The 13,233-nt window shown below is 42.7% G+C and overlaps 1 protein-coding gene across 1 annotated transcript; it reads left to right on the top strand.

Moving 5' to 3' along the window:
* The first annotated feature begins 246 nt into the window (after positions 1 to 246).
* Sntn (sentan, cilia apical structure protein) lies at positions 247 to 11,875 on the top strand. Its single transcript, XM_048420848.3, is given in 5 exon segments — positions 247 to 295; positions 298 to 346; positions 3,958 to 3,992; positions 8,965 to 9,104; positions 11,428 to 11,875. Coding segments are annotated over 5 exon segments (429 nt in total). The 5' UTR covers positions 247 to 249; the 3' UTR covers positions 11,587 to 11,875.
* The last annotated feature ends 1,358 nt before the right edge of the window (positions 11,876 to 13,233 follow it).

Here is a 13,233-nt window from a genome sequence, read left to right as displayed (position 1 = left end):
CACACAGAGATGAGGGTTGTGCCCCCAGAACTCTGCATAGAACCTGACCCACTACGGACACTCAAATCACTCAAATGTTGACTAAGCATATGAATGATTTAATGTCTATGTACGGTAACAGTGGGGCAATGTTTTTCAAGTGTCATTGTGCGGTTGCCATGGAATTAATGACAACAGCAACAGCGAGCAGGTGATTGTTGCTTAGGAAGACCGAGGCATAACAAGGGAAGCAGGAATAAGGGAGGCTGCATGCACAGCACTCAGGACCACACAATCCACTTGCAGGAGAGTCCAGGCTTCCTGAAGCCCCAGCATCCACTCTAACACCCAACAACATGCCTAAAAGGTCAGTGGCGCTTGGATATCCTTTACTGAGTTTCAGTGACCTTATAGATGTATTTAGAACCTATTCATATCCGTAGTTAGGGAGCCACAATACTAAAAAAGAAAAATTGTTATCACCACCCAAGTCCAGATTGAAATTAAAATGGAGAAACCAAAGAGAACTAACTTGAAGCTTTGCCAGTGAACTGAAAAGATGACATTAACACAAAGATCTTTAATTGCCTTTCGAGAAATATTTGCAGGTTAAACTTGGCGCCGATTTCTACTGTACAGCACAGTCTTCTACAGTGCTGATGATGGGGGAATGTGCTCACAGCATTCAGATGTGCAGACTGGGTCCAGCAAGTGAAAAATGTTCTTTTCCATGGAGTTCCATTTACGATACCAACTTTACTTCCAAAGCAGTTTGGGAGCGCTTAACAAGGGCATGGCACTCGGCCAGACGAGAGGTGGGAGGTGTGGGGATAAACTACAGAGCTCTGGCTGTCAGGGTCTTTCCGTACTAACGGAGGAGACAGAAAATCAATCAGAGTGATAAAAACTAACACGTGCCATGTGGCAAGTGCACATTTTGGAATGTGAAAAGGTGGCACCTCTTCTGTCCTGCAGAAGCATAATCAAGGTGCAGAGGTTTGGGGAATCAGAAGTAATTCACAAAGAAGAGCCTTGAGGTCCTAACATCCTAGAGGCAGGCAGTTAGCTCCTGAACGAGGAAAGTAAAGCCTTCCCACAATAATAAATAATAATAATAAATAGTAATAATAATAATAATGCTTCTATTAGTTAATGCCAAACCCAGATTTGAAACCCCAAACTTCCTTCTAAGGAGGTGCCAACACTGCTCTGCTCTTGACCATATTCTATAGTTCTTTTGTGCTTCCCAGCCATTTGGGGGTGGGAGTGGGAAATCATGCAATTTTTGATTTACTGTTTATAAAGTAGTTCTCCTCTGCTTGCCTCCCATGAATCTACAGCCCACCTACTTCAGATTAGCCCAGATGCTTATCTGCTACATAATGCCCACCCTCTTTGCTTTCTAAGGCTCGAAGTCTCAGTGTTCTCTGGTCCCAATCCTCGACTTCGGCCTTACCCTCCTCACTGTCTCCTGTCTCTAGTTTCCAACTATGTGCTATGTCTGAGTTCTTCTATCCAGCCTTGATCTCCCTTACTTCAGGGCCTCAATACAGTGCTCTCGTCACCAGAAACCTTTCTCCTGCTCTTTTACTGATTTCGGCTGCTCAGCCCATTACCCTGCCCATAGACAAGGTTAGCCCTTCTCTTCTCTTTATATGTATTTCTGTTGTTCTGCACTGCATTGCCTGTTTGATATCTGTACTATGTACTAAACACAACGCTACAAGAGACCTTGTCTCCGCCACCAACCAATGCATCTCATTTCTGGGTTAGGCAGGCAGCCTAGATAGCTCGAGCCAGGGTACATAACGACTTAGCATTCTATAACTGTTCTATAAGCAAGAATTTGTTTTTTTCCCCTTTTCATCTAAGTGGAGTTCCAGGTTTGTGACAGCTTCACTTTCTCATAGCCACGTAGGAACACGAAATGAAGGAAGCTCCACCATCTACAATGGCTTCCCAGTGCTAGGAAGTTTTGTGACCTTCCATCTTCCCAAGGCACAGAAAAGCTCGCAGTAAAGTCTTCTCCTTTGTCCCTTTCCCAGTTGAAGGAACTTGCATCACGGGGCTGTATAAGAACCAGGACTGTGAGGCTATATGGGCTGCAGTCAATCATAGTCATACACTGTTTTACTGTGTGGCAAGTACTTAAGTAGACACACGACAAATACCTCTCTTGGGATATTGGGGTCCTTTGGGTACCAGCCCCTTAGACCCCTTCAGGGTCTGGATAAGATGCTATGCTGCCTAGGGAACTAACTGAAAAAGATCTGAGGGTGGAATGAACTCTCCACCACGTGCTTTTCTGCATCCATTTCTTTAGCATTGCACTCTGCTGCAAGGGTTTCCAGCTTATGGACACACACCATCCTCAGTTCTCCAGCTCTGGCCGCGTACAAGCCTAGAGTTGTTCAGGGTCAGAGAAACAGATAAAAGTTTACACAAAGCAGTAGCTGTCAGCCTTTCTTTGTGGCTCAAAGTGAGAGTGGTAAAGACTCCAAGAACTTCTTAAAGGGAATGGGGGCGGGGGGAAGAGAGAGAGAGAGAGAGAAAGAGAGAGAGAGAGAGAGAGAGAGAGAGAGAGAGAGAGAGAGAGAGAGAGGAAATCATTAGGGAAATCTAGGAAGAGATTACATATTCTCAAATGTGACTAGGTAAATAAGCTGAAAGTTATAATCAGCAAAAAAATAATCAGGAGCAAGGCAAGAATCATCTTTTCCTCAGCCTGCTGCTTTTCCCCAGTATGTGGAGATTGTGTCGGGTAACTAGGCAACGTATGTAAACAAAAAGGGGGAGCCTGTGACCTCTGGTTCTTGTTAGCACTTTCGCTAAAGGTTAACTGACTAAAGGGAACCTTTTGACTTCTAAGGATTACACCCGATGATGGTGTCTCTCAGGGTAAAATACAAGCTGTAAATTTCTTGTTTTAGAAGACTGAGATAAAAATAAGTGCAACGAGTTAAGGATTTGTTTTAAGGTTAATGTGAGATTAGCTTGGGCAGCACTTCCGTGTTGGCTGGGAGAGCTAATCTAGGACAGACTTGTTCTCTATCTCTCTCAAAGCCACGGCTCGACAACTTCAGACACGCCGTAATTCTAGTCCTTGGGCATCTGTGAATGTCTCAATTGAGGTCTCTTTGCCTAAACACTAACACTATCTACCAAAGGAGATTATTACAAGGAAGCAGACTTCTAATTTTATACAAGGAGCTGGGTGAGAGAGTAAGGGCATTGACTGTGATTTCTTTCTTGCCAGAATCACGCATTGCTGACGGAAGTCATCCAATACACCAATGCATAGGGGAAATTGTGCCCAGTAAACATAAGTACGCTGTAGTGCTGTGGAAAGAATCCCCAAGCTGTAATATGAGGGAAAGAGCTCTTCACACGAGAAATCTGCCATGAGGACAGCTAACACAGTCAGAAGGCGATAGACCTCACTGCCTTTCTAAATAAAGTCTATCCCCATGAGACATGCATGATAGGTTGACCTCTGAAGTACTTGCTGATTTCTTATAGCATAATTCTGCAGTTCACAGCATTAGGGTTTCTATTATTATTCGAAGCAACTCTTATAAAGGAAAAACATTTAATTGTGGTGGCTTACAGTTCAGAGATTTAGTCCATTATCATTAAGGCAGACATGGTGCTAGAGAAGAAGCTGAGCATCCCACATCTTGATCCCACAGGCAACAGGAAGTGAACTGAACTAGGCATAGCTTGACCCTAAGAGACCTCAAAGCCCACCCCCACCGTGGTATAAATCCTCTAGCAGGGCCATACCTCCACATAGTGCCACTCTTTATGAGTCCATGGGGGCTAATTACATTCGAACACCACAATACCCCAATAGAATACTGCCAATAGAAGAGGCAGAGGACATCTATTAAAAACAATCATTTTAAATCATGTGTCGTTTTATTCAAAGATCAGTGTTCAAACTCTAAAAACTCACTATTCCCTTTATTTTATTTGCAGTGTTTCAATATCTAAACAACTGGCTTCAATAAAAGGTAAGGCATGGAATGATTGAAGTGTGTGTGTGTGTGTGTGTGTGTGTGTGTGTGTGTGTGTGTGTGTCCTGCTACATAACAGCAGGCCAAGAGTTACAATTAACAGGATCAAGAATGCCTGAGATGTGAGAAACTTCTGGATAAACCATGAAATGTCCGTGAAACTCTTTCTCTCTCTTTGTCATTTGAACTTAAACACTTTGAGTGTTTAGGGGGCAGCAATGTAGGGTAAGAACATATGTGTACTTAATACCAAGGTAATAAAGTATTAGGGAAATTGTTGACCTGGGGAATAAGGAATAGGGTCTTATTGACTATCAGTAATGCTTACACCATCCATATGGGCTTGGGCAGACGTGTGCACTACAAGCTTCCATCTTTTCTCTTGCAAAAGCAACTTATACGAGGAGAAATTCTAGAACAAGGTGATTCTTAGCCTTCCGGGTGTTGAGAGTGGTGTTTCTATGCTACTAACTTTTGGGAAAATCACCAAACCCAACGATTAATGTTTAGTACCCTGTGGTTTAAGGGAAAGCAGGAGACAAATGTGGAAAATGACTGAAGTTGTCAGTTCAGTTTAACACACATACTGCATGTGTTCTGAGACCCACAACAGGACCTGACCTCCGCAAACACACAGCCTGGACCGGCTCTATCCCACATGGTAGGTACCAGCCCTAGAGAGCAGTGATGAATTTGAATAGAGATTTTAAAACTGAAAGAAACTGATAAATAGGAGTTATAAAATCTCTTATGAACTTAGTATTAACTACCTGTTGAAATTTTTAATATATTGAGTTGAGTAATATATATTATTAAAATCAATTTCACTCTTTTCTTTTCAGTCTTTTTAATTTGTCTCTGAGAAAGTTGTAAATTAAGACTGTGGTTTGTAGTGTATCTATCTCTGTGGGCAGCAGGGATCTAAAAGGCAACTGAGCTGATACAGAGTTTCAAGTGTGACAGTTATTAAGATTTCATGGTCAGGGAATTAGAGAAGTGAAACAGAGGGACCTGTTGCCGCTTCTGAGGGTTTAGGAAAGAGTCCTGAAGAATAGGTACAGCTGCCTGAAAAGCCATACTTGGAGGCCGTGGGCATTCGAGAAAAGAGCCAGTTTGACTTTCTGACTTTGGGTAAGTTACTTAATCTTCTCATGCCTCAATTTCCTCATCTGTAATCTGGGCCTACCTCAAAGGATGGACACAAGCGCTAAGTGAGCTGCATCACATCCATTCCTGGGGAGGAGCATCCAATGCTGTGACCTCCAAGACATCAGCGTTGCTCTGACGTCATTCGGTGTTCCAGGCCCAGCACAGATGCTGGGTGTTACGTACTTGTGAGATACAGAGAGTAAGAATGAATGGCTCGTGGTTCAAAATTTATTCCAATGGGCTATGAAAAAGAAGAGGGTAACACGGAGCAGTCTGGAAGAGCTACCTTTCAGACATCCGTATCCCCGAATCCCAAAGACAAGCGAGCCAATGAAAGATGCCAAAACAGCAACCTTTGCTTTTCTAACCCCGCATACGCCCTTTCAATATGATTCACATATTAAATCACAAGCAGACAGCGAAAAAGTTAGGCGGCAACCTAACCTGCTGTTTTATTAAGGAAGAAGCAAACTGTAAAGACAAGACATGAAAAAGCCTCAGAAAAATATTATCAGTGTCTTTAGGACAAACAACTCTTTGCTATCTCCTATTTTAATTATTTCTAGTTCTGTTTTTTTTGCCATGAACATATGCTAGCTTACTGTTGGAAAAAAGATGCAGGCGGGCCGTCTTTCAAGAGAGGTAGGATCAGAACGTGAAGTCGGATAGTCCAGATGGAGTGCCATTCAAAGAACAGCCAGACTTGAACTCCACCAGAGCTGGGAAATGCCTCGCTCGCACAACCAGCATGGATAACCTTGTACAACATATTCCAAAGAAGCTGATATTTCTGTCAGCTTTCAGACAAATCCTTAAGCCTTTCACACCTCATCTCTTTGTGATTTTTACGATTCTTAATCTCCCCAAGGGTAGGTCTCCAATGTGTAAAACTAAGGCACAAATATTACCCGCCCCTGTGAGTTTGAGGAAGCATTAAATAAGATGATATTTGAAAGGCACCTGGAACAGACGTAGTAACAAAGGAAGGTGCCTGATGTTATTAACAGACTCACTCAGAGCCTGAGAATTACCCCTTCCCCATCAGACTGGTATATACAGTATATATACCACTACCTCCTGTCCTCCAAGAACAGTCTCAGAGTCAGCAAAGCTCTTTCTACACCATAACCATCTAGTCTTGACTACTGATGAATTAATCTATCAGTCCAAATTATTCATGTATTTTTTTCTAAAGAATTAATGCATTTTATCCAGGCAACTACCTCTTTCAAACAAGACTGCGTTTACATAGAATTCATTCTTAAGCCTATTAAATAATGTGAGGTTAACATTATTAAAATCGGGGCAAGCCAAGAGAAAGTACCACTGCATGTATGCACACGGGTTGTATGATCTTTTGTTTGTATTCTGACAAAGAAAGCTTGCCTGGAGATCAGAAGGTGGTGCTAGCCACTAGAGAAAGGTAAAAGTAAGGCAGTGGTGGCACACACCTTTAATCCCAGCTTTGGGGAAAAGGAAGCAGAAAGATCAGGAGTTCAAGGCCACGAGATTGAACCAGTCTAAAAGAAAAACAGAGGTTGGTGGTGACGGCTCACACCTTTAATCCCAGCACATGGGAGGCTCACGTCTTTAATCCCAGCACCAGGTAGATGGAGACAGGAATAAAAGGCAGGTAGAGATAGGATCACCCCCATTCAGTCCGAGGAGACAGGAGGCCCCATTTTGTTTGAGATTTCATGGTGACTGGCCGCTCAGTTTTTCTGATATTTCAACTTTCATCCTTGATATCTGCCTCTGGGTTATTATTGTTAAGATTAATTCAGATTGCGCTTCACACATGGGCATGCACAAACATATGGGCAGACAGATCAGGAGTTATAAGAAATATGCCCGTCCCCCAGTATTTAATGAGCAGTACATGTTAGACACTTGAGGAGATAGAAACATGGGTTCCTGGGAGCGGCAGGGGTTGGGGGAAGAGATGGTTAGGGAAGGGGTAAGAAAGAGCAAAGAATAGAGGGGCATCTTCCGAGACTGTTGTCCTAGGAAAGATGGCGCGTCGGATCTGGATAAGCAGAAGCTACAAGCAGAAAGCGCAACTCACAAGAGCACAAAATTGATAACCTGTAGCCAAATGGGAGTCCAAGGAGGAAAAAGTTAAAATAAGTTTTACAGCCATTCACTCAAAAAAAAAAATTTTTTTTGCAAGTCCCCTGCTTTGTGTTTGGTGCCCTCAAAAGTGTTATAGATTCAATGGGAAGCAAAACACACATGCAGTTCCCTGAGTACCTCGGTAGCTCCTGTGTTTGGCGTTTCCAATCCCAGCTCCCCTGTTTAATAGTAGCCTGCAGTGAGCAAGGTCCTAGCTGTCCTTCACCGATGAAATGATAGAGTCAGGGAGAAGCCTAGCATTCGTGGATTTGAAGTCATCACAGATTGGCAAGGGTTGTCAAAAAGTAAAGACAGCGGTTTGCTTCCCATGGGTCTTTAGTGCAATCTGTATTAAAATTCCAGCAAGGTTTCTGAAGACAGACAAGGTTATTCTAAACCTTATCTGGAAAGAAAAGGTCCCAGAATAAGCAAATAATGGCCTAGAACAACCAAAGCAGTGTTGACAAAGGGTGAAGCAACAAGAGTCACTTTCCGATGGTGAGACGCTGTGGTTACAGAGACTGGGCAGTTTCTCCACGTCTCCTAGTCCCGGCCGCTGATTTGTAGGATTATTTCCTGTGCTGCTGTGCTCAATTCCAGAAAGTTCTCAAGTGGCAACAGAGGTCACGCCTTTAATCCCAACACCAGAGAGGCAAAAGCAGTTGGATCTCTGAGTTCAAAGCCAGTTTGGTCTACAGAATGAACTCCAGAACAGCCAGGGCTGCACAGAGAACTTCTCTTTATAAAAATAGCCCTCATGTATGCTTGATGCCTTGTGCCTGTTTTTCTCTAAGTTTGGGTCTTACATTAAGGTCTTTGATGTCTCTGATTTTTTCTCTGCCCTGTGGGTTTTCCCTTCTTTTCTTTTTATATGAACGGGCTTTATTTTTTTCCTGCATGTGTCTGTATATCATATGTATGTCTGATGACCGTGGAGGCCAGAAAAGAGTGTTAGATGCCCTGGACCTGAATTTATAGGCAGTTGCAAGCATCCTTAGTCTTGGGGATACAAGTAAGAGGCAGACTGAGATATTACTAACACCGCCCAGAAGTAGGTACCATGAAAACAACAACAAAGCCAAACACTGGAAAGATAGAAAAAAAGCCAGACTTTTTATGCATTATTAAATATATAAAAGCCAATACATAGGTATAGACATGTGTATTCTCATGATTATTATTTATTTATCTACTAAATCATAAGATGCCTATGAACAGAGATCATATCTACTCTTGCCACCTCAGTGTGCTGACCCTTCCTCTAACTGAGCATTCTTTGAATCCCTGATGGTTGCATATTGTCTGAGCTGAACACTGTGAAATTTCCTTCTTCTTTGTCTTACTCATCCACTCAACAGCATTGGCCAGCCCTACTATGCAGCAGACATTGCTGGTGATATTGCGAACGTAGGGATAAAAACAAAGGTGTGGCTTTTGTCTTCATGAAGAGTGTTGTGTCATTAGAGAGAAAGGTAAATAGGCCGTAGCTGTAAGGTCGATTGTTTTATCCTTGTAGATGTATTGGTGACTAAGGGAGCTTAGCACACAGAGCTGTTCAAACGGTTCCCGTTGCCTCTCTGTGTGCATCGGGCACTGCCCCTGGGAAGGAAGGAATTAGCACTGCCCTCTCCACAAGACACAACCCTGTGTCTGCACAGAGCATCTTATTCCTTTGCTGAGCCTCCACTCTTCATTTCTTCTTTCACAGCTTTGAAGAAAGGCTCAGACCTAGAGAAGGCCATGGCTACCCTCGCTCTGATTTTCAAGAACTCTTCTGACCCTGATGGCAAGATTGAAAGAGCCACTGCCAAAAATCTGCTGCAAACCCAATTTCGGAATTTCACAGAGGTAAGAGAATTAGCCAGCACGAATAAACAAAACTCACACCAAACAGCAAAGAAATCCAGCCCCAGGATGCCGTCATGCTATTTCAATCAATAAACGTTTACTGAGCTTCTCCTGTATATAAGCTGTCCGCTGGGTTTGATGAACAAGCTAACGTGTAGGCACTGTGGCCCACGGCTGTAGTTTCAGCTGAGTACAGGGTATGGTGAAACCGGAAAACACTGGAACCATGTTGGGGTGAGAAACCAAACATTATTCTGAACATTAAAAAACAGGTGATATTGGAAGTATGAGCAACAGTTAGCTATTATTTTAATTTTCCTGATGGCTTCTACAGTTGGCTAACCTGATGTCATGTGTATATGCTTATACTATGAGCAATACTGACCTATGGAAATGTTATAAGAAATGAAGAAGGCTACATCCAAGCCTAAACCACCAATATTTACTAACAGGTAGAACAAAAAAAAATGTATAAAAGTTGTCTGTAAGTTTCTAGTATGCTCTGAGATATTAAAAGGTTTTAACATTTAGCATTCAAAATCATATAAGATACCATCAAAGTGTCTCTCAGGAGTGTGACTGTGTGCAAGTGTGCATGCATGGTACAACATGCAAAAGGAACAAAGACTGGAGAGATCTTTAGAGGTGGCTCGGTAAGCAAAACACTTGCTGCACAAGCGTGAGGACCTGAGTTCGAACCCCCAGAATGCAAATAAAGCCAGGAACAATAGCACACATATGTAATCCCAGCACTCCTAGAATGAGATGGGAGGTGGAGACAGAAGAGTCCCAGGAAGCTCTCTGGCCAGTTAGCCTGGTGTACAAGAGACCCTGACTCAGACAAGGTGGACTATATATAAGGGTAAACACCTGCGGTTATCCTCTGACTTCTAAATGCACACTGTCTTCTCAGCCTTCCTAATGTCGCGGCCTTTCAATGCAGTTACTCATCTGGTGGTGACCCCCAACCACAAAATTATTTCCATTGCTACTTCATAACTGTAATTTTGCTACTATTATTAATTGTAACGTAAATTGCTGTATTTTCCGACGGTCTTAGATGACCCCCATGAAAGGGTCATTTGACCTCAAAAGAGGTTGTGACCCACAGGTTGAGAGCTGCCACTCTAAACCCTCTGTGGAGCTCTCTGGTAAACTGTGAGGCACCTTTTTGCTAAGTTTAGATCTTAAAGAGAAAGCTACCTTTCTCAGAAGCTAAGCCCAATGCCCAGTGACCACTTTTCGCCAGAAGATGCAACAGAACCAGCACCGAGGAGCACTCCAAGAAGATGCTAAAAGAAGATGGTTAAACCCATGAGGGACCAGTGCCTAGCCAGCTCTCTGGTCCTTCACCATGCAGGACAGAGGGAGAGGACAGGCCTGCATGCTTCAATGACCTTTCGGGAAACTGGCAAGTTCCACAAGGAAAGTCCTTCCTTTGAACTCTGACCCTTTCAGAGTTCTGCTTCCCTTCAGCACATGGGTCAAGAGCTCCTTCAGTTCGAGCTGAAGATGTGACCTGCAGGGTCAGCCAACCTAGAGAAACAAGGGTGACTTAGACTCTAAAAGAAATACGTCACCATTCCAAAACTGTCTCAAGCATTCCTGGGATTTTTTGCAGCCGCTGCCTGGAGAAGCATTTTGGTTAAACTGAATTTACACACAGCTCTGTAACAGAGCGACTCAAATGACCTCTGTGCGCTTAATGTCAGATTTCCCAGCTGTTGCTCGAAGCATTTGAAACTGAAAATGCTGTCCACTTAAATGCTGTTCAGATGTTTTGCTACAATCTGTGCATGACAGCTATAAGCTTGGATATGATTGACACTCAGACTAAACGCTGAATAATCGCATGAAGCAATGTGCTTTCTTCTAGCACATTCTATCCTGTATTTCTGAATAAGCTCACGGTCCAGGGAACACATAAAAGGTACCTCCTGTAGTTAAGAGATTATATACTTAAGATCTGAAAACATAGCAAGTTCTGTGTCTAAAGAAAGGCCAAACAACTTACTGGTTAAAAGGGTGACTCTAGAATCAGACAGGTAAGGCCACAAATCTAGGCTTCACAGCAAAAACTGTTTGCTCTGAGGCAAGTTACTTACTTCTCTCATGTTCTATCCCCAGCTGGGGAGTAGTAGAAGAACATATACATTATTAAAATCACTGTGTGGGTTGTCAGAGACAAGTCATGAAGGATTTTGCACAGTGATTATGAGATGGCGCTGGCCATGCCCATATTAGTAACATCCTTAGTTTTCATTACCATCTCTAAATATAAAGTTTATACACAGGATAATAATCACTTATTCTCTATTCTCAGAGAGAAGAAACCAAGCTGAAGTATCAAGACATTCTTTCTGAGCTTGATGAACACACTGAAAACAAACTGGATTTTGAGGACTTCGTGATCCTGCTCCTGAGCCTCGCCATTGTGTCCGATCTGCTGCAAAGTATACTGAGTGCAGAAGTCATGAAATAAACAACTCTAATTATGTGAATGGGCAAAATGATCATGAAAGCAAGTGTCACAAGATGGAAGATGTTCCTGTCTAATCCGGAACGAGTATGGGAGGGTTCACATTGGTTATATTCGTTCAGCGTAGCTCCAAACATTTCAGTACTCTTCAGAAATGTTCAAATAATGATTTGTGACATGAAAAATTGGATACCACTTTTGATGAGCAAGTAGCAACTTAAGAGAATTTTTCTACTGAATGTGGAATCATATTATGAGTGTGATTCCCAAATACATATTCTTGATCACGTGATGATATTTGTGAGCATTTACTTGATAAAATTGTTTAAAATACCATAACTAATGGCCAGACAACCTCCTCCCTTTCTCGTGTTTGCATAATTGCAGAAGAAGAATTAGCCATGCAATAATAACTTTTGTGTCTGTGTATGCAGGTGTGTGTGTGCGCGCATGCACACGCACTTGTGTGGAGACGAATGTACATGTACATATGGAAACAAGAGGCCATTCTCCAGTGTTGTTCCCCAAGTGATGCTTACCCTAACCTTTTTAGCTTCCATTGGCCTGGTGCTCTGTGGGAGGCTATGCTAGCTAATCAGTGATTCACCAGGGAGTCACCTGTCACTGCCTCCCCAGTGCTGAGATTTCCCCCTGCTCAGCTTTTGTAGGCGGGCCCTAGGGATCAACCATAGACCCTCATGCTTACATAGAAGCTGCTTCACCAACCAAGCCATCTCCCTAGCTCTGAACACTGTTTGATCAGTTTAAGGCACACTATAGCTATAAGAAAGATAAGGGTTACAGAACGCTAACAGATCTATGTTCAAAGATCAAATCCTTCTTGACCTATAAAAGAAAAAAAAAAGAAACATGGTGAGTGTTGCCAGAGTCTGAGTCGGAAGTGAGATTCTCTACAAATAGGCACATGGGAGATCTTAAGTGGAAGACAATGATCCCTATCTTGTTTGTGATAGTTATATGAATGAATGCATGCATTTGTCAAACTCTTTTCTTGAGGGCCGTTGGTTTTTCAAGACAGGGTTTCTCTTTGGAGCCTGTCCTGGAACTCGCTCTTGTAGTCCAGGCTGCCCTTGAACTCACAGAGATCCGCCTGCCTCTGTTTCCAAAGTGCTGGGATTAAAGGCATGCACCACCACCACCTGGCTACATTTGTCAAACTCTTAAAACGTTACACTAAAATGGATAAATTATATTGTATGCAATTATGAATTATGCCTAAATAAACATGGCATTCAGAAACCTACCAAGGATGGTAGGACACACTTACAATCTTAGCACTTGAGCACAGAAAGATCAAGAATTCAAGGCAAGTCTTGACCGTAACACATAAGACTATAAGCCGGGCAGTGGTGGTTCATGTCTTTAATCCCAGCACTCAAGACCCAAGGCAGAGGCAGGTGGATATCTGTAAGTTCGAGGACAGCCTGGTCTACAGAGTAAGTGCCATGACAGGCTTCATAGCTATACAGAGAAACCTTGTCTCTAAAAAAAACAAAACAACCTGTCACTAAAAACCAACAAACCAAATAAAGGAGACTACACACACATACATACACATACATATTACACTTCAGCAGCTGTGTAATTTGACTGTTTTTGAATCAACATGTTGTAACACATTTTAACATT

Source organism: Myodes glareolus, chromosome 5 (genome assembly GCF_982192425.1).
Source record: "Myodes glareolus chromosome 5, mMyoGla1.1, whole genome shotgun sequence".
Taxonomy (NCBI): domain Eukaryota; kingdom Metazoa; phylum Chordata; class Mammalia; order Rodentia; family Cricetidae; genus Myodes; species Myodes glareolus.
Note: the sequence above shows the minus strand (reverse complement) of the source record. Positions and strands in the feature narration are given on the sequence as shown.